This window comes from Dromaius novaehollandiae, chromosome 7 (assembly GCF_036370855.1).
Source record: "Dromaius novaehollandiae isolate bDroNov1 chromosome 7, bDroNov1.hap1, whole genome shotgun sequence".
Lineage (NCBI taxonomy): Eukaryota > Metazoa > Chordata > Aves > Casuariiformes > Dromaiidae > Dromaius > Dromaius novaehollandiae.
Genome location: NC_088104.1, coordinates 7,443,052 through 7,465,333, shown reverse-complemented (window position 1 = coordinate 7,465,333; position 22,282 = coordinate 7,443,052). Strand labels below are relative to the sequence as shown.

The window sequence follows — 22,282 nt, the reverse complement described above, 5'->3', positions numbered from 1 at the left end:
GCAAAGGTAAATGACCACTAATTTTAAGTTTGTACCTTCTGGAACATCAAAGGATTCAATACACCCAGTCCTGGTGAATGATACGTGATGGATTATTGTGTGAGCGCTCTGAGCAAATGAAATTGTAATGGAATTTTGTTCTGGCTTTAGAAAATAGCTGTTATTTATTCTGTTTCCTGAGATGCTGCATGCATAGCACGGTTTATTATACACTTAAAAATCCCTTGGCAAGTCAATAATGCATAAATGAACTTAAAGATATTACAGCACTCTTAGCAGGAGGAACATAAGCCAGGCTATTTTTCACTGTACTCTCTTCTGGTTTGTGTGAGGCATTTCTGCAGAGATGCTAACCTGGATAGTTCAAATGAATAGTTTTGATTCTTTTCCCTGGCAGGTGCATGAGGCAGTCCCATGTTACAGCGAGTGCAATCAGTATGCTTGGGTAGTAGAAGCGTGGTCTCCGTGCAAAATCAACAGCGAACAAAATTCCCTCCACTGTGGAGAAGGAATACAAACGAGAAAAGTCAGGTGCGTGCAGACAAAAGCACAGTTACTTCAAATTAAAAAGAGCTAAAGCATATTTGTGTAAAGGTGAAGTAACTGGCCAAGTGACAGGACGTTGTTGAGTCCAATGTATTTCAAACAAAAAGAAGAATGCGTTTATGTGAAGCGGTTTTCAGGAAAAGCATCTCAGAGATGCAGCCTTGTGTTATAATCAAGACTTGTTTGAGGAAGAAGGCATGATGTCTAAATTAGCATTCTTCCACCTAAATGCCACGTATACGGAAAGCTTCCTGAGCAGCAGCCCCCCGCCTGCTGAGTTGCTAGTATTTCCCCAAATACTCACACTGGAGTGACATTCGTTATTAGTAAGTATTTATTTCCCAGGCAAAGGGAAATGCTGAGTTATTTCCAAGTGTTGTGATGTTACTGGGAGGAACACAAATCTTTCTTCCTGCTGGTTGTCATTTGCTATTCACTCATCTGCTGCCATCCAGCTGAAATGAAAAACATGCAGTATGAGGCTCGATGGGTTTGTTTAATGTATTTCTTGAATAACTGTGAGTAACAAAAGCATACCTCATGTGTGTAATCATTTGTATTATTAATGAGATTAATTCTACCTTTTGACCAGTTGTACTGCATAGACCTAATGTTTTATATGTGATGTCTTATGTGGAGTCAGGCAGACCTGTTGGTCTTCTTCACTTCTGTGATAAGCTAATGACCATCGTGTGAAAAATTCTGTTTTCTGTGTAGGTGTGTAAACACCGCCGAGGAACATGAAGGCGAGACCGTACCCAATGATCTGTGTAACCAGTCTGAAATCCCAGAAGAAATTCAGAAGTGTAGCTTGTATTGCCCCAGCGAGTGTGCAGTGTCTGACTGGGGACAGTGGAGCAAGTGCCCACAGGTGAGCTCACCTTGCTGTGCTTCCTAGGGGGATGTTTCTCACACTTCTTTCTTCTTACTGCCCTCGAACCATTTTATAATATAGGTATTTTCTAACAACAAAGTCAATGATTTTCCAAGGGAATTCAAACTTAATGGGTTCTACAGCCAGCATGGTTGAATCTAGAGAGTTTGATCTTTCTACCGCTCCAAAGAATGAGCTATAAAAAATTGATTAGTAAAACACATTGCTATTACTGTGACAGCTGATTCAACCCATCCTTCCATGTAGTCTACAAGAAAGGACCCAGAGAAGTACAACGGGTGAAGGGAAGTGTACATGAGTTACAGCAAAGGCTGTCCATGTTAAGGATCGCTCCCAAGGGAGTGCTCTCTCGAAGACGCACAACTCCTATAACAACCTTCTGGTAAACCATGGTGTTGTCATTCCTCCGGACGGGTCATAGGCCTGAGAGAATGACTGCTCTCCCTCCTCAAAAGACAGTATTTTTGTCTAGCATCTCCTTCTGAAAACCTTGAAGGCAGATTTGGGGCAACAGCAACAGAAAGACATGGCAGCAAAATACCCAAACGATTTGTCATGTCAGAAAATACTCCAAACACTGTGCATTATGCAGGGCTGCAAGCCACTGCCAAATGCCCTGTATTTTTCTAAGTGTTCAAGATGGAAAGAAGCTGCAGATTCTGTCTTGTGAACACTCTCAGGCCTCAAAGCATGTAATTTAAAGGCTATTGTTTCTCTCTGATCAGTGTTGAAATAGTTGCCAGGTTTAATGTAAGGAGTTTTGTAATACACTTGCTTGATGTATTTAAGCAATAAACACATATTCATTGCCCCTGTGTTAAAAGCCCGTTATCAAAAGTCTGAACGGCTATTGGACAGGAATTTATACTATTGCTGACACAGATAATTTCCTTCCATAATATTTTGTGTAGCGTATCAATATACTCAGTACGAACATGTCAAATAAAATCATTTCCTGTATTTACCTCCTCCTGAGCAGCCTAGTTTTGATGAAGCATAACACTCCTGAAACCAGTATAAATGCTTGGATACCTTTCAAAGTCCCACAGTGGTGGTAGGACTGTTTCTTTGCCATTGACTTTTTTTCTCAGAAATAGATTTTCTTCATTTTGCATGCAGCAAACTAATGCTGATACCCTCAAGGCCACTGGGTGTTTTTCAGGTGCCTTAGTGACAGTCTGTTGGTCATGAAGCACTGCCTAACCCTTTAAGCGTCCTGGTATCCTTAAGACATCCTGAGTTTTTGCCTGAAGACTCCTTTTTGGCTGTGGTGAAGTCTCCGGGGCCCACAGATGCACAAGAGGGATGTCTAAAACGTTGCGGGCGGCTGCCCCGTTGGGCAGCGTAGCTCTTGGCAGTTGCAGTGCCGGGTGCCACAGTCCTTATATCTCCCTGTGCGTCCTTTTGCCACCGTAGTTGTTAATTCATAAATGTTAGGGCGCCTGCATGCCAATGCAATTAACTGAACAATATGTTTTCACAAGCTGTTCTACAACGCTTTGTTGGGAAACTGAGAAGACTGCGTGCTGCTCGAGCATGTGTTTAAACAGTTCTGTCCCGACACGAAACAATAAACAGCTTTAGGTTTAACAGAAAATAAAAGCCCCTCTTTGAAGAGTTTACGGCAGTGCTGTCTGACTCTTACAGCTGGATTTGGCAAGCGCTGGATTTGCTGTATGTGCAGAACAGCCCTACCAGGGTGGTGGACTCTGTTCGTTCTGTGCATGCGTCCTCATATGACGGAGCAGGGATTGAGGGAAAGATGGTAGCCAGGAGCGAGGCATTACTCCTACCAGGACAATTAATACAACCCTCAGCCTCTGTGGTTGCTGCTGGGAAAGGTGGTCACGGAGGATGGCCACAAACTAATCGGTGGAGTCAGTGGAGTCGATAAAGCCAGTTATCCAAAAGCACAGTGATAAGTTTGCATGCGTAGAACCTCTTCTGCATATGTCGAACCTCTTGCTCATTAGCACTGCCTGCTTAATTCTGTTTGAGGGAATTTTGTGCCGTAGCTGGTGTGCTCCTGTGGGGTTTCTGATTTATGGCAAACCGGAACAAAATGTCTGTTTTCAGAATGAGGCTGTAGAAAACACTTTTTATATATTCCCTGCAAATCCATTTTCTAAATATGACTCCCTTCACTTCCCCAAGTAACCTGGAAATTTTGAAGGGTCACATTATACCAAGAAGAAAAAGGTTATCCCTTCATCCTGATTGCTCTCTTTCAAGCACGTTTACATGTCGTATCAAAATAGTTGGCGCTCTCTTAGCGATAGCTCTCTCGTAAGGCAGACCAGCAAAGAACGTTCTGGGAAATCCTCCCTGATCTCTAGTCTCTTCTGGCTTACTTGAGATAAAGAGGATTTATGAAACTTGGCAAATTCTTGTTCATAAAAAACGAGCAACCACGATTTCAGCATCATCTTTGACTGAGTAGCTCCTTAATTAGATATATTTGCCTAGGATTTTGGTGATGTGGGAGTTCCTCCAGTCGCTTTGGTGTTCTGCTCATATTTTATAATGTTGGCAATAAATTCATCCTGATAGCAGAATAACAAAGTCTTAGCAGTCAAACATAAAAAGCCCTTTTAGATTATCTGGTTTATTGACCTTTGTCAATATGTCATTGTATCCTGGATACTTTTTAGGGTATTATTCAATTTTGTCTTGTAACAATACTCTTTTCAATTGAATATTCAACATTCAGCTTTGTAAATGATCTTAAATCTTACCGAAATCAATGAGTCGTAAGGGTAGCCAGTGCTCTGTCAATAGGAAGTACTTTCTTCAATACTTCCTTCTGCACAAATATGCACCAGTTATAATGTTTCTTTTACTTTTTTTGGCTACATTTCCCTTTTGCTTTTAAATATTGGTCTTTCTAGAGTCTTCTTTTTAAGTTTCAGATACCTCCAGCATTCCTATCTGTATATTTTCCAGCTGAATTTCTATTTTTGTGTCTTGATTATATGAAGACACACACACAAAATATATTTTAATACAAAATTATACAAAGATAAATTTTTCTTTATCTCTAATTGCACTTTGTTGTGATCCAGAAATGCTTCTGCCTGAAATATAATACCTGAAGGTTGCTTTTTGAGGTTCTGTTTCTTTATTGGATTCAAGAAGCTCGTAATTATTGACTAAAGCTTCCCTATTTTTCGCACATTCCCTGTTGTAAGAAGTAAATTCAAAATGGTTTTCCCTCTGATTGCAGATGATTTTTTGGCTCATAAAGTTTTCTTCTTTGTAGCTAAGTAACATCCATGTAGCTTAAGTATCCAGGCTTTAAAGCTATTTTAAATAACAGTTTGAAGCTTGCTAGTTAGAAAAAAATACCATGAGAAAATTAGATCAACTTGCATTTTGCTTCAGAGATTTCATATTCGTTCCAGCTACAATAGTGTGTTCAGCCAGACATCGTCACTTGATTGCTCAAAGAACCAGCTAAACAATCTGGAAGCTGAAATCCTATCATCTCTGTTAAATATTCAGTGATCGAATAACATGCACTACCTGCAGTGTCTTGACTTTGTGTTCATCTGACTTGGAAATGTAATTAATTGACTTCAATTGAATTCATCAAAGCATGCTTAAAATGAGTTAATATGCAAGTTGTGCTACAAGTCCCTGAAATAATTATCTCAAATTTAGTTTGTTAGCTCTCCGCTATTGTGTGGATAACAGTATCAGATCTGAGTGACCTCCGTGTTTCCCTCAGCTGTTGGCATTTCTAGCAGCTAATTCTGAGAGGTCTGAAATGAGTTAATTATTCAGGGTTACATACCTAGTGAGTGAGAACAGCTGTCCTTGTTGCAGGGAGCATTTTCCACATGGATCAATAGCAACGTTCAACACGGAGGATTGTAGCAGTTGAGTTGTCGTTCTCTTGGATCTGCTGTCTACGTGTAGGATTTAAAGAACTGATTGTACTCAAAGTGGGACCAGGCAACACAAGTGACTCACAGGTCTTTGGTAGTGGCTTTCATCTTAGGTGTGAGGCTGAGTTGTTAGCGTTTGGAGATGCTTTCCCCTCCTCAGTCAGTTGGGAAAGAAACTGTGGGCTCATTCGTGGACTTTGTGGCTCCTCGTGTGCGTTACGGAAGTCTGCACCACTACGTCTCGCGTAGGTTTGGCAGAGGACCAGTAGTGTGGAGGCTAGATTAAAGCATTAATCTGATATGGAGTTATATTTCTAGCCCAAGGGATTATTTACTCAAGTGAAGCATGAGACTTTTCGCTGGTCCAGGGCATTTTTGGAAAAATGTACACTGCTTCTTTCACACATTTGTGACTTGATTTTTTTTGTATGGCCTTATCAAAAAGTTAGTATCTGCTGTATTTTTTAGATTCTTAGTTCTATTTTTATTTGTCTTTATTCATGATAATTTTAAAAAATAATGGTTACAGTGGATGCAGGCAGGGTTTCAGAACTTAGACGCATCTCAGAAAGAAAATGCGGGCAAATGAATTTTCATTTTAAAAGACTGCTCATGTTTGTTACCAAACATCTATAGCTACACGAATAATATGATAATGGCTCATTGCACTGTTCAAACTAGTTAAACCCGTTACTGCAGATGCATTTACCTTAGTTTAAGGTGAAATGTTTCCTTGTGAATAGTCTGTTAAAAGTGGTGTGGCCAGCTAGTTATAGTGCAGCGTGCATTATAGGAGCTATTTGCCAAAGTAAACAGCTTAAAGGGCTGTCTAATGGATTACAACTTTTGTGCTGTACAATTATGCTGCATATGAAAGCCTCGATCAATGGGTGATGTTTTAAATCAATCACAGAGAAGGTCGAATAGCATATATTAGCGTGTAATATGTTAACAACTCTTACTCAGGAGCTTAGCGTTTACAACCTTACAGTTTTACTTTATTTAACATCCTTCTCTCCCAGAACAAACTTTCTGTGCTTTGTCTGTTCTCTTATTGTCTGGAGAAAAGGCTGGGTACGTTCTTTGTGTGTGTTTATATCCCTCACTTTTTGTGTTAGCTTAGAACAGTGACAAGTGGTCATGGTGGAAAAATGCGATTGGCTGAGAAAAATATTAAAGATGCAGTAGTTACAGTGCCAAGAATTCCTCCATAGAAACAAGATGATGGCTTTTGTAACATCTGAAGTGAATGGTCCTTTGGGAAAACCTTTGATTCATTCCCCTCTCAACATGGTGTGTACGTCTTGTTGCTTCAGAATATTTTGTTTCTGTAGTGGTTTATATGATTTAGTCTTTAGATTCCTAGCTCTAACTCAACTTTTTTCACACTTGATAGAAAAGGATAATGGAAATGGTGAGACTTAATACAATAAAGTAGGCTGGAACAGTATGGTTACGTTTGTAAAGGAATTTACTGTGTCTGTGTAGGTGTCTATGTCCTTATGCTGTAGGATATTAATTTGGATCCTGAGTTAGGTCCTTGTTATTATTTCCATCTAGAAATTAATTCCATCTTTACCACTGATATCAGAGGAAGCTTGTGCCTAAATTACACGCTCTGTTGATTACAATAATCGAGCAAGAATCTTGGGCTAAATCCAACAAACAACCTAGTCTTTAAAACTTAAATGTCAAATTGAGTTGGTGCCTAACCTTGATGACCTAACTTAAATTTCTCCAGGCCTCTGAACTCGTGTGTCTGTGCGTCAGAGTTACCCCATTTCATAGGTCTTGTTTTCTCTCTTGTGTCTATGACCACTCAAAATCCATATCCATCCCCCTTCTTTCCTCTGTAGGTGTTATATCTGTTTATACACCTGGACGGGGTAGGAGGTGGGTTTCAGTTATCCTCACTGGAGGCAGAAATTGGACAAAGGGTTTCCACTTGCTGAGCAGGTAGTAAGCTCTCATAATCCCCAAATTAAGCAAGAATTACTTGAGCAGAACCTCAGTTCCCTTGGAAGATCAGGAGTAGGTGCCAACTACTGTCGTTGTCTTCCTTTGCAAGAATATTCAGAACCTACAGCTTCTGTAGTCTTGTCCAGTTAATTAATTCTGTGCTAACTGCTTGCTTGAATTACTCAGATCATCTTCCTTTCCTTTCTTTTGCTGCTTTTTCTGTAATATTACTGATAACACTGTTTCTGTCCTACCTCCTAAAAAATGTAATCAATGGTGATTAGCTTTTCCCTCCGTGTTTTGTTTTTTTTTTTTTTTAAAGATCCGAATTCAGGACTAGATCCATACCGTTATTCATGATGGCAGTGATGATGATGGTGACATATCTTCTTCCTAGTATCTTACACAGTTCCCTTCTTTGTTCCTTCCTAATACACTCTGTAACCCCCCACTGGAAATAATCCCTCTTCTTTAACTTTTACTGTTCAATCCCCGAGCTACTTAAAGTCTGTTAAGCCATTTCTCATTTTTAGCCCACAGTAAATATGTAATTCTTCCAGGCTGGGATTTTTGGAGGATCCTGCAGGAGCTGTGCGCCCAAGCCCATTGGGATTCCAGGGCAGCTGGATCCTCGGCTCCCTCTTGCTCCTTTGAAAGTCCCAGCTTTCATCTTTTGCTTTGCAAGTCGTTCCCTCCTGCTGGTTATTCAGTTCCATATGTATTTGGCTCAATTTTTTACATAGTTAACTTGAAAGAGTAAGGCCAGAAAATCAATTATAAAACTAAATTGACTTCTCAATTGACGTAAAGAGAAATTCAACAAATAATATTACAGGATATTAGTTACAGTTTGCGGACTTTGAATTCTCGCATGTTCCCCGTGTACTCAGATTGATTAAACGAGCACTTTTCCTACAGAGATCCTTTATTATTCAGACCCAGGGAAAGCGGGTTGCTTATCGTACAGGCTGGCTCCTGCACGACATGGCTCAGCAGCGCGGTCCGGATGGCAGCGTTGGGGCTGCGGCAAACTAGTCGTTTATTTGTACGCCGGCGAGCAGGAGATAGGCTTTGGCGTGTTTGAGTCTCGGCCGTTCGCGGTTCTGCTCCCCGCTGGGAAGACGTCGGAGAGGGAGGATGGGGCTGCAGGACGGGCTGCACGCGGGCCGCGCCGCCTTGCATCAACGCCCAATGATCGAGCACAGCGGGGCGCGTTCGGCAGAGGTGGGGGAGCGCTGTTTTAATAAAAGAGTTCACTTATCTGCACATGATGCGTATTTTCTGGCTGCAGGTTCTTATTTTGAAGGAAGCAGGAGCAGGTGTTTTGGAGCCGCTTCTTTCCCTGCATTTATTGAGGCTCACTCCCCTTGGAAACATAATGCCTAAAAACACTAATTAGGAGTAGCTACTGACATACCTGCTTTGATTTTTTTTTTTTTAATTTTTTTTAATTGGCAAATCATTGAAGTCGTTAGTCCTCACTGTGAGGATGAGCACTCAGATTAGTTGCCAAAAAGGCAAAAAAAAAAAAAAAGCAAACTGTTGGTAAACGCTTAGCATCGGTGTAATTTTCAGATGATTAAGAGTAATCGGTTATTTTAGATGACCATAGATATTTGAATAAGATTGCCATTTAAAATGATTTGACAAGGTGATGTATCAGCAATAAGAGCATAATAGAATTCCCTTCACATAGTATGAGCGTAAGGAAAATCAGCCTTGACAGCTTAAAGACTGGACCAGACCTTTTCCTGCTTGTGCTGGTTTTTATTCTGTCTGGTTATGCTATCATCTGTGCAGCTAATCCAGTTTACAGCAGTCTGAGATCTAGATTTATGCTGTAATGCCATGACATTTCTTTTTAATATTCACAGTAAAGGAATTATGCTTTCTGTCATGCAGAGCTTAGTGTTTGCAGGCAGTTGCCTGTTAATAGATCTGTGGTTTTAAATTGTTAGTTAATTTTTGTATTAGAGTACTCTGTAGAAAAAACACATTTTAAATTTCCAAGCATTTATGGAAATAACATATTTCTATTTGCAGTGTTTTCTGGGTTTTCTTGCTGTTCCTGAGAAATCTTCAGCTCTAATGAGAAAGTGTTAGGAGTTAAATGGGTCATCTTGCTCAGTTAAATTGCTCTGAAGACTTTTAGTGAGGATTTCTTCCCATCAGGTTTGCTGGGACTGCTTGTGCCTTCCTGCGGGCCTGGATCACGGGAACGGCACCGCATTTCGGTGGCCGGCACCCGTCCCAGGCCCGTTTTCCCAGCCCAGCCTTGCAGCTTGCATGGCTATTCTGTACCCACTTAGCGACGCCGGCTTCAGAATAAGCTTATTTAGGCTTTTCCGTGATTACGTTTAAAAACATCTCTTTTTCATGCTCTTCACCCCTGATTAGCCCTGTCCAGTGTCACGAGCGTCTAATCCTTGGAGCGGCTGTCGCCTGCTCGGGAGGGAAGGAAGAGCGGCCTCAGCTCGTCCGCACCCGCGTGAAGCTGCAGCCAGGCGAGGCCGGGCTTTGAAGAGCACCGCTGTCCTGCCGACAGCATCGTAACTGATAGGCAATAGCTAACATCCTTCCTGTAAATGGAAGGTTTGCTATAATGTCTATTATTGCTTAAAAACACACTAATTGTGCCCGTAATCTTCAGAACATTTCAACTTGCGAATAAGAAGTGGTCGTATCATTACTGCTTTATAATGATTCGCGTGGTCCTGTTGTTAAAGACTTTTTCCCAGGTGATACTACATATTTAAACTGAGGTGCTTAGGCTGGTACTGGCATACTGGTAGCGATTTTTTTTTCTTTTTTTGGCTCATGAAAAAGTGCGTTCAAATACTAATTGCCCGCTCTGTCCCACCTTGGAAGACTTCTGCTGTGGACCCCACCGCCGTCCTTCACAGCAGCAAAGCAGGGTCTGGTAGTGCTGCAGCAAGCAAGGGAGTATGTTCTGCGTATGGTCTAAGTAGCTTTAGAAATACAATTATATCGCACGCAACACGGCAGCGATGTGACTGCAACAAGCCCAGGCCGCCCACGTCTGTCGTGTTTGCTCTTGTACCCTCCGTCGCTTTTGTAGGTGTGCGACCCGAGCGTCGTGCAGGTGCGGACGCGACAAGTGCTGCGGTCTTCGGTCGCCGCGAAGCCCTGCCCCGAGGGTTCACAGATGAAGCCGTGTATTCTGAACCAAAACTGCTTCCAGTATCAGTACAGCCTAACAGGTAGGTGTGCGCTCTCCCATACGCTCTCCGCAGGACGAGGTCCAAAGCGGCACCTTTTACTAAGTGATATTAAACTGAAATTTTGTTTTTCTACATATCTATTTATAAAAGTCCCAGACTTCAACCACGTGTGTATTTAGTGTTTGTTAAAGCCTTGATATTTGAAAAGTTATGTTTAAACATCAGTGATTTCACTGAAGTTAATTACACGCCTACATTTTTACAGCTTTGTGGATAAATGCACAATTTTACTACTTAAGTTGTTGTTACAGGTACAGTAGAAATAAGTTAAGTTGGGTCTATTCTTTTTGGTGGGTTAGCAACAGAATTAGTTATTCCATTGCTATTATATAAATATATTTTTATATATATATAATTACATATTAAAGTTCCGGTTAAAAATTGCATAGGACTCCAGTGCAGCCAATATTGCCAACAAAAGTATGATTTGAAGGCAATGTAAGTTATAATGATGGACTTGGATATTTTGAGAGCACATTATTCAGAACCTTAATTAGAAACAATTAAATCTGTTTCAAACACACCAGGAAAAAAAACAAGAAAAAATCCCTTTTTTTCTTTGATTAGCTCAGATAAACGAGAAAGACAGAAACTAAGATCTAAGATGAATTTGGGGGTGGGTGGAAAGGGAGACCAGAGCAGGATAAAATGTTAACATACATGTCTGCATAGAAACTGAGCCTGTTTGAAATAAAAGCCATAGAAACACATAGCATCATGATGCCTTTTCTGTCATCATGTTTTAGAAGTGAAGAGCATTTATGTGTTCGTGTTTGTCAGTGGTGGAAGACGCAAAGTGTTACGCTTTTCTTTCACATGCTTCCTATTTGTTGGTGATGTCCGGGAATTTTTGTTTGTATTGCCCCATTTTTGTTACAGTTTTTGTTCATTTTTAATGGTGTTTCAAGACGTATTTTAGTTTAGTTGTATTCTGAGCATCATAATTTTGGACAAGTAATAAGACACTTTTTTTTTCTACTAGAAATACTACTTTTATAAGTATTAGAGCTTAGTTTGAAATCATTGAAAGCTTTGCTTTGAGACAAGAAATAGATTAGACTAGAGTTACTCTTCAGAAACTTCCCTAGCTGCTTTATCGAAGTGAAATGGTATTTCAGACAATGCAGTCTTGTACTTGCGCCAACTGGATTTAACTGATACACTTTATCAGCATTTAACAGTTTTCTATGCGGTCTGGCGTGTTAGTTTGGTTAGGGGAAATCTGAGCACGAAGCCATGAACTTCTCATCCGAGACTTGCTCTTTTTTTTCCGAGGTAACTTGCTTTTGTGCATTTTGTTCCCGGGTTTGATATAAGCTCACGTGGCGAAGTGCCACATTAAGCAAGGATAATTAGCGTGCTGAGTAAACAGATGTAAAACTGAGTTATAGCTCTGACCTGCCGGACTGAATCCCTTTGCCTTGGGTTTTCAGGCTGGAGCACGTGCCAGCTCAGCGCCAACGCGACTTGCGGACAAGGAGTTCGGAGGCGCCTCGTGGGCTGCGTGCGCAGTGACGGCAGACCGGTGCCTACGCGCCGCTGCGAGCAGGTGAGGCTGGGAAATACGGCAGGGAAACCCTTGAAGAACACCTTCATTGCTAGAAAACCAATGTCTTTTGATGCGCATCAAGATGCATTTCTGAGTCGTGGGCAAATTGTGTTTATTAGTGGAATTGCAGCAGTTGGGAATATTAATGTGCATTAGTGCTGCTCGGCTCGAAAAGGGGGATTTTAGCATCAGAGTAACGTGCCTGGGGCACAGTGCTATAGGTCCTGTATTATCCAGGTAACACCAGAGAAGCCGGGGCAGGGAGACTATGACCCGTCAAAGGTTCGTGAATCATCCTTTCAAAATAAGACCCAAACGTTTACATTTAGATGTAAAACTCTTCAAAATGATGAGCCATTTTACTGATTATATCCTCAGGAAAATTCCCTGTAAGTGGTGACGCTGGAGTCTGGCCGGAGCCGCTGCTCGTATTGAAATTTTGTTGTTTTCTCGCAGCTCAGCTTGGAAAAGCCGGCGGCGATGAGCGCCGCGTGCCTCGTGGGGTGCGTCGTGGACTGCCGGCTCTCGCCGTGGTCGCCCTGGTCGGAGTGCTCGCACACCTGCGGCGCCGGCGGTGAGTCCGCGCCCCGCTGCGGCCGCCGAGACGGCCCCTCAACGGGGGCTCTCACGTCAGCCCCCCGTCCTACGCGTGCCTATGCAAACGCCAAAGGGAGGTGGAAGAGCAGCATATGTTTCTGAGCACGTTTAGGAAGTGAAATTGTTGCTTTGATTTATGGTAAACCCTTCAAAAACGATCTTTGGAAATGTATTCCAACAGTCCAGGAGATTTTTCTGAAGGTTTTTTTTAAACAAAACAAGCTGTTTTCAAATTACTCTGAAATGAAGAATGCAATTTAGGAAACAGGTAGGCAAATGCCTGAAGTATTAGCCCCTGAGATATGGGGAGAATCTATATAGAATTATGAGAAGAGCTGGTAAGAGTTGCAGGATTAATAACTAAAAATCCGTGTGGTAAAGTTGCTTCTAGTAAGATAATTAGATCATATTGGAAAAAAAATAAGAATATTGTTCATTATTTAGTGTATGCCTCTGTCTCCATCTTGTAACCACAGGTCCCTGGGTTTTTGTGTGATTCCAGTAACTTCAGCAAGGTTTTTTTTAGTCAGTAATGCTTACCAGCATACAAAAAGCAAAAGGATAAGGACCCTGTTTAGTTTTATATGATTTAAAAAGTCCTCTGAGTATTGACACAAGGAAATGCGTTGTAGGTTTTATTCAAAACAGGCCCGTGACATTATTTCCCAAGCTTATGATGTGCTTTAGACATAAGCTAATCTCTAAGATTCAAGAGCCATAATACGTATTTCAATCAAATTCATTTGAGGTCAAGAAGAAAAAAGTTCTTAACTTCTGTAGCACAGTCCCTTCAGATGGATTTCAGAGATCAAAGCATGTTACAGAAAAAGCCTAATATTTGGATTAGTGGTGTTCTTTCTCCAATGAGTTTTTAGCACTTTTATTAAAATAGTATCTGTTAACGTAAATGAGTAATTCATAGTACTGTTTTACCAACAGCACACTAAGAATACTATTAATTCCAAATACCGTTTTTTCAACATCTCTTTTGAAGTATTAATACTCATATTGCCAAATGGATGTATATTACTTTTCTAAGTGTTAAATCATTTAGTAGAATAAACAGAGCTGCACCTGCCAAGGCAGGTTGTGGCTTCTTGGTGGCTTTTAGTGTGCTCGTGGATTATCCAGTGGAGCAGTGACTAGCTCATTCTGTCTAATGGCTGAAGGTATTTTCATCCTGAGCTCTTACAATGCATTGTCTGTAAAGGGGTGTACTACTACTAAAGTAAAGGTGTGTCTCATTTTCTGCTCCCAACCCTAAAAATGCTTATGCAAATCCTAAAAACAGACTAAAGAGCTGATGGTTCCCCGTGCATTTCAGACGTAAACACACACTTCGTCTCCTAGGTCAGGGCTGGACTTCTGCAGCATTCTGAGCCGACTGCAAACAGGAGTGCCCCGCAGGAGCAGACCTCCGCTTGTCTGTGCATGTCCTCGTTGGAGGTCCCCAAACTTGTTAAGGCTACTTGAAACACGTAGTCAAGCCCAAAGGCAGCTCAGTTTGAGTGACCCTGTGGCCCACCAAGAACTTGAAGCTATTACACCACCAGCTACCAAGCTGGCTTGTACGGTTGAAGCCGTACACTTGTGCGATTTAGAAGCTGGAGATATCATTCTGTGAACCCGTGTCAGCTAAGAACCTACGAGAGCTGGCTTAGAAACTGGGACATGAGGAAGCCAAGCTTTGTTAGGTCCTTCTTGATCTTTTGAGTAGCTTAACCAAGATTCTTCCAATTCTCATCCTAGCATAGGAATGATTAGGAATTTACATCCGTTTGTTCCCTGAGTTATTCAGAATGCAGTTTATGTTACTGTAGCCCCAATCTTGAGCTGAGTTGTGCTGCAGCAAGAAGCAACAAGCATGGACTTGCATTGATTTCAAACATAACTGACTGAGGCACCTACCTTCCCATCCTGCAGCCATGGCTTTTGTGCCTTTCCAACAGCAGAAATCAAGACACCTTCGTTTTAGTTTCTTTATGGTGTTCCAATTAGGTATAAATGCTAGTTAATTATAATATTAATAAAGACATTAATTATATATGCATCTACAGGTGGTACCTCACAGATAAATATAGTGAGGGTTCCCTGCCCAAATCTTCAGCGCTTGCAGTGCCTAGAAAATCAACACGAGTTTCTTATTGTCATTTGTGAGAATAGAATTAAGCCTCAAATTAGACATAGAAAAACAAAGGATGACAATAAAGAAGCTGTGGGAATAGGCTGTAGTAAACACCGATTCTGCTTTCCTTTGCCAAATAAATAATTGCACGCTATTTGATAAAGCTAAAATGTAGGACATAAATGCTCGCTTCTCAGGGATGATTCACAGCGAGTCATTTGCATGTACTGCTACTGCTCCGCTCTTTCCCCTGTTCCCTCCGAGTAAGATTCTGCTTCTCAGGCTTTACTTGGAGAGAGTGTGGAGGCCCTGCTCAAGGGCCATAAACGACTTCAAAGAGAAACATAATTTAAATATCATCGAGATCAAAATTTACTGTTGCTGGATTTATGCTTTCATCTGTTTCTGGAGCAACATTGCTAACATTTTTATTTCTGGGTTTCTTAACGTTTTCATTCCGGCCGTCTCTTCCAGTAACGTGGTTTGCTGTGATATATTTTAATGGCTGGTACCTTTTTTCCGCTCAGGTTTTATTTTATGGAACGCTGCGTCGAAACATGATGCGGTGCTACTGTATATGCGGCGCTGACATCTAATATGGTTCTGGTACGCAGCAGCCAGAGGGGAACATATTGATTTTTATAACTGATGATGATTCGAGTAGATCTGTCTTTCCTGCCTGTGCTGAGCCCACGGAGGTTTGTAGCTTGTGTTTGCCTCTCGTAGCTATGGGTCTGGGCAGCACCAGGTCTGGGCGCTGCACGGTGCTCGAGGCTGACATCGCTTTGTACAGTAGAGTCCCTCATACCTGCTGCTGTACTGTTACGAAAAGATGTATAATGCCATCTTAATGGATGATGTGCAAAAGGCCTGAATCAAAGTTACCGGAACGACGCTTGTTAAGGAGCCTCTCCAGCAAACAGCACTTGCCAGTCCTGGTTGCTTTGGACCCAACCTAGCCTGACCTCCCGGGCTGTGTTTAAGGAACTCGATCCCTGCACTAGTCTTGCGTTTGCATAATAGGTTTGCACTTTATAGGCTCTGACCGCACTCGTTAAACAGATTAAACACCTCGGTAATTTTGCCTGGGGTTAGCTGTAGCAGAAATTTTAATCATCTTGGTTTCAGCCGCGTAGCGTTACTTTGTGGGGATAAAATGCAAGGAACGGCGCAAAATTTTTCAGTTAAAAATACTATCCTTCTGATCTGAAAATGTGACCCTGTGTTTCTGAGATGAAATTTTAGCCACTGATCCCAAAGAGCTTTTTAGTGACCATTGGCAGCATTAACAAGTCCAGTGTCTTTTTCTCTTTCAAAAGTACTGGCAAATTAGAGGATATGAAGAAAAACTTCACGCTTTCAGTTTTCAGTGGACTTTGTCTTAATTTTCATATGATTCAACATTGCTGAGTAGATGAAGCAGAAATGTGGCTAGTTCATTGAGGAATTTCAGAAATAACAGAAGTTGCTTTGTCTCTTCCAGAATTTGTAGAGGAAGCAAATTGAAATTTCAGCTGTAGTGGAATTCTACTCTCCATCGATATTAGTAATTAAGATATTTGTACAGTAAAGACAAGTGGAGTTTTTCTGCTGCTCGAGGCACAACTGCGCACCAAGATAATGTTTAAGGTGTGAGGAAAAAAATCTGGAGCCGTCAGAGATGCGCTGCAGCGGTTGTGCCCAAGGAAAATGGCCTTTTCAGTGAAACCTCTTACAGCGTTCCTCCGGCTTTAATGTTTTATTCGCAGCATAGCAGGAAAGGTGGTAGCAAAAACGAGTCAAACACCAGCTTGCCGTCGTGAATGCAGTGAGTTTAAATGGTTTGGATAACCAACCGTTGGAAAATAAAGCATAAACGAAAACAGAACAGTTGTTGAATTCCTCTTAAAAGGAAAATAGTGTTTTTCCATTGAATGATCTTTTCATTTACTTTTTGCTAGAAAGATGTTAAGCAGGGTGAATAAGAGGAAGCTATTTCTTTAATGTAAGTAGTTTGATGAATGCTTCAAGGTTTGAAATCTCGGGGCTCTCGCCGGCCCTGCTGGCTCCCTAACCCTAACACCCGTTTCCCGTCGCGGAGGCCGGCAGCGTGCCCGCTTCCTGCGGGATGCCGCGGTGCTGAGCAGCCCGGCGGGGAGAGGAGCTTTCCCTGCCCGCGAGCCGCGGGAGCTGCTGCCTTTCCTTTGCTTGCAGCCGGGGGGATCTTCTCCGCCCCATAACGTGTCCGAGTCCGTGACCGTGTGCACCGTCGTGTGGGCAGGAGCTCTTCTCATCGCTTCTATTACAAACTCCCCAGGTCCGGGGGATTGCAGTCGGAAGGGAAACTAGTCTCCAAATGGGTTTAAATGGGTTTAAAAATGGAATTCAATGGGTCAGAGCGAGAGAACAGCCTTGTAAAGGTAAGAGGCCTTGCTAGGGTAGCTATCAGTAGCTTTTTCAGGTGAGTCTGCCTGTAATTTTTACATGCCAAAATTTTTCTTGGAGTCTCTTTCTGTAGACATCGGTAATGGCAGTATTCGAAATGTGCCTTAAACACGGCTATAGTGCAGTTGATTAAAAAGCGCCTATGTGAGTAGCCATAAGGAGGGTCTCCGTGCATCCCGGAGGGTTTGCTGCCAGCGTTGGGACCGACTCGCCTCCGCTCAAGACCGCAGCTAACCGCGCGCGGCCGTACGTCGGCTCTGCCCTTTGCCGGGAGCTGGCACTTAGGGCTTGCGTCCATCTCGTTGCCTGTGCCTGCTCGGTGACCGAGACCTTCCTCGGACTGCCTCTCACATCCCTGCCGATTGCGAGGCGAGGCAGAAACCTTATCCCTAGCACAACCTTGCGCGTCCCGCTGCATAAGGCCTTTTTCCGCTCTTCTCCTTAATTGTAGTCAGGATCTAATTGAAACATTTTGAGAGAAAACATTCCTGGGCTTAAATGGGCAGCAAAGGAGAAGAAAATGGAATTGCTGTAACTTTAATGAATGTATTCAGCTTTATTATTTCAGAAGTAGTAACATAATTGCTTTTTCCATTCAGTAGCTGAAGAAGTTTTCACCAATAATAAATAGGATTTTAATGGAAATTGTAGAAGTGGTTATGGATGGTAATAGCCATTAGAGTACTTGCAATTTTCAAATTAGATGCACATAATTGGTCATAAAAAGAAAATTTCATTTGTTAAAAATCTGTGGAAACATATTGAATGTATAATGTTGGAAATGATGCTGTTATTTTCTTGTCATATTTAATAATCAAGATTTAGTCAAGTATTTAAGTGTATTGCATAAACAAGTAGTATATTTGGAAAACATACAAAACATCCGTGACTGAACCACAGAATGGAAGATTTAGTAATTGCATCCATATTATCCTAATAGTTTTCCTGAATAATTACTTTCTCAACAGCTCTTTATTGGTGGAAAAATGAACTAGTAATAACGATAAGCCCCTGTAACTACTCATCACAAAATCTGCCTTTATTTCTATTGATAAACTCCCTGCACGGGGTGTCATAGCAGCACTATCGGTTTGTCAGCAATGCAGCAAGTCTCTATAAAAAAGATGGAACTTATATATGGTGTTAATTAAAGAAAAGCTAAACTACTTTTAACTGCATTTTCATAAACTGTTGCTAATTCACAGACATAAAATGACAAGCTTGTGTCCATAAAATCTCTCCACAGCTGCCAGTATTACAAAAAATAAATAAATAAAAGGCCCACCCCGCCTGTTCAGCAGGGAGCACACCGCAGCTATGGTCACGCTGTACCACAAATAAGGTTCCCCATTGAAAAATGATGGCTCAGTTCTGTCCGTGAATCTGCTGGCACGGATGGGGCGTTTCGCGGGGTGGCCGTGATGCCAGTGCCTACTGGGGTCTGCACAGACGGGTCTTTCTATGGGCCTGGGGCCTTAACGAAGCCCCAGCCTCGTCTCCTTGTCCTCCTGGGCACGGAAGAGAGGATGACGGTCCAGAGGAGGGGAGTTTAGGGCCAAAGAGAGAGAGGGAGTTTAAAAAATAGGGGGGAAAGAAGCTTACGGAGGAGATGGAGCCACAGAGGACTGGGAGGGAGGAGAGCACCAACGGGGAAAGCTGCAGAGATGCGTAGGGGAAAGGAGAGGAAGAAGAAAAAAAGAAAAAAGGCGTCACCTTGCTCATCTTGTGGTGTCTTTCTCGGCGCAGGCCAGGCGGTCCGTTCACGCTCCGTCGTGCTACAGGCGCAGGGCGGAGGAAGGCCGTGCCCTGCCCAGCTCTCCCAGTACAGGCACTGTCCCGTCAAGCCGTGCTACCACTGGGCTCTGGGAGAGTGGTCTCCGTGCCGGCTGGAGGTAAGGCTTCCTCTCACGCTCCCTAACTGCTCCCAGCGGTGCTGCAAGTTGATGTTAGCGATAAAAATCGCGGTAATACGACAGAATTGATTTAGGCCACTGTTCGGGAGGTTTGAGGTGGGTTTTTGTTGTCGTTGAAAGCGTTGGTAAGATCCATGGTAAAACAGGGAAAGTTCAAGAACGGTAAACCCGCTCGCATAATCTTCCAGCCATCAAAAACTATTTATAACAATATGAGTTCCAGTACCGTGAGGTTATAGAGGTATTAAAGGAGATTTACAGAGTAAATGTGCTTGAGTGAGCATAGCCATGGTGACCTATAATTTAATTATATAAAATAACTCTAACACGAAAATAGATAGGCTAGTTTTCAGGAGCGTTTAGTGTGTTTTTTCTCTTTCCTTCTTTCTTTCTTTTTATTTATTTATTTTTTTTTTTTTGAAGTGCTCTGTAGCAGGTCTCTCCCTACAAGGTGTTAAGTACAATAGTGTAAGTTATGGCATGAAATGCTGATTTCTACTTTCTCCTAAGTGTGGCTATCTTTTTAATGATCTAAAAATGGCTGGAATAAATTGCCATGTGCTGCACATACACTCTGCACCTCTGCTTTGTCAGCACTGGAGTCTTCATTTTCTCACTACCCTTGAGTTGCAGCAAGCTTAAATTGATTTTCTTTTTTTCCCCCTACACTTTTTCTCCTCTCCTTATCTATTAGATCATGTTTCATATATTCAAACGTCTTAGTTAGTAAGCCAGATTAAGTGGACATGAATCTCTTACGCTGAAGTTTTCCCAGGCAGAATGAAATGCACTCAGTCTGCATGAAGGCGGCTTTGCAGAGCTGCGGGTGAGGGAAGTGCGGCTGGGTGGAAGGATCCCCTCTCTGATCGCAGGGCCCGAGACCTCTGCGGGGGTCTGTGGCTGCTTCTCCACGTTGCAGAGTACAGGAAATTAAGGCCAATAGTGTACGTAGAGATGCACCCCTTGCCTTCTGTGGCCTGCCCTCTAGCATGGTGTGGCTTCTTGAGTGCCTGCTCACTTTCTTGGCAGAGGCAGAGCAGATGCAGGAGAGCATCTTAGAGCTGTGCAGAGTACTGCCGGTGGCCTCACAGATGCCTAGAATTTTTCCCAGGTGTTTATAAATGAAATCTGGACTGTTACTATCTTTGGACAGTCCAAGATCAGAGAAGCAATTAGGGCCACCTTTCTTTCTCTGTTCCTATACTGAATGACAGCTCATTGCAACTGAGGATGTGAATATGATCTGTGTATGTAGTGCACACATTATTTATTTAGATATAACATCCTCAACTGGCATTTTGTCCACCTAAGGCAAGCAATTCTGCTCAACATTAGGGAGCAGACCTTCAACTGTAGGAAATAACATAGCTGATAATTCAGCTTCCATATTAATTCTTTTAACACCCTAGTATATTCCAGCTGGATAATGCATCTTGCAGAATAAAAACGTGTACATCCAGAAGCCAGCTAAATTTCAGCTCAAAGCAAGTAATCATAACCTGCTCTAACCCAGATCTCATCCTGCACTCTCAGTGCAATACAGCACAGCTTGCTTCTCCTCTTAAATTACTGTGTTGTAGTTTCTCTACCCTTTACTTTGTTTTTTGGAGAGGAGCCATTTTTTTCATGTCCAGCTCTCTTTAATGAGGTGCTTAGGAATTAAATGCGGTTCATAAATATAGGATAATTTATCCCTGTGCTTTTCTGGAAAAGAAGCTTAAGCCTACTTTCTAAAGAAAGCTCTCAGAAGTCCTGTTTTCAAGGATAATTTGTTAAATAAGGTAAATGCATACTATGGTAGAACCAAAATACATATTATGAAAATGTCCTTCTGTAGTAATATAAACAGGACACCTAATTATAAGGCTAAAATATTTCTTCCTTGTATTATGAGATAACTGAGAATGTATTTCTTAATCGCAGAAGAACCGTAAGTTGACTTCATGTGAATAATTAGAGATGTTTGTGTGTTTAGGAAGAGAGCTTGCTAAGTGTTTTGTATTGCTGATTTTTGCAGTATGTAAATCAGTGTGCTGCTGTCCATGAAATTACACACATCAGGGGCACACCTCCAGCGGAGGGTGCTGCGTCTGTGCTGCGTTCAAGGGGATGCAGAACTTTGGAAAGGGGCAATATAGCTAATCTTAAAGGGATGCATTATGTGAATCATTTTTCCACTGCAGTTGAAGTGTTTTACCCTGATTAGGAGGAAGAAAACAGTAAAAATTAGCAGTGGCTGACACTGTTTATAATGTTTCCATTAAAGGAATATAAGTCAAGTAGCTAGACATTACCAAGCACTAACTACCTATGATTCCCAGGCTACGAACTCTTCCTTTCTAAAGTGTTTTAAAAGCTGTCCCTTAAATGTGGTCATATAACGCTTTCTTATTAAGAATTTTTATGTAATTCAGTGCTCATCAACATGAGCATCAGCATGTGATGAGATTGGCACTGGCCCATCAGCTCTTTACCTAAAATGACTGTGAACTTGCATGAAACCCAGTAAAAGCTGAAAAGAGAAAACTTTTCTTACAGGCATGTCCAGGCAAAGCATCTCATTAGGACCGTTGTCTGTTCTGTTACTACTGTGTTATATGTGGCTGGTAATGCATCAGAGAGGGGGAAGTAAGAGCAGGTTCATGTAGATGCTGCCATATATCAGCACGTTAGCAAATTAAAAACATCTCTGGTTACCAAAACACTATCCTAGATTACACTTGTATTTGTTTAATTGTATCTCTTCTCTCTCCAAGCTAACAGTTAAAAGCCCTAAGTGTTGCTGGCCGAACCTTCTCCTTGCTTTCCAGGGGGTTGCGTGGGATGAGGGGAGCTCACAGGGGGAGGCTGCGTCGGGGAGACTGGAGGTCCCCAAACTTGTGAGGGAACCCCGGGCTCTCTGCACGCTCGAAAGGGTCAGTGTGGGAATTTGTGCAGCCGAGGGGAGGGAAGCCCTGCCTGCTGGAAGTCAGAGCCCTGCAGGATTCCTGCAAGGAGCTCATGACTCGAGAGAAAAAATCTGGTTCTGTGCAAATCTCAGATCACCACATCTACCAAGGAAGGGCATTTACAATACAGATTTGATCCCCAGAGTTACTGAATTGAATTGAATATTTGATAATGTGCTAGGCAATTCTTCTCTGAT

General features: G+C 42.1%; 1 protein-coding gene across 2 annotated transcripts in view; it reads left to right on the top strand.

Moving 5' to 3' along the window:
- Positions 1-22,282, top strand: part of THSD7B (thrombospondin type 1 domain containing 7B) — a 329,723-nt gene that overhangs the window by 293,996 nt on the left and 13,445 nt on the right. For both annotated transcript variants that reach the window (XM_026123469.2, XM_026123470.2), the window contains exons 17-22: positions 398-531; positions 1,264-1,417; positions 10,367-10,508; positions 11,963-12,078; positions 12,535-12,652; positions 18,971-19,116. In XM_026123469.2, the coding sequence (XP_025979254.2) occupies positions 398-531; positions 1,264-1,417; positions 10,367-10,508; positions 11,963-12,078; positions 12,535-12,652; positions 18,971-19,116 (810 nt within the window). The remainder of the gene's footprint in view (positions 1-397; positions 532-1,263; positions 1,418-10,366; positions 10,509-11,962; positions 12,079-12,534; positions 12,653-18,970; positions 19,117-22,282) is intronic.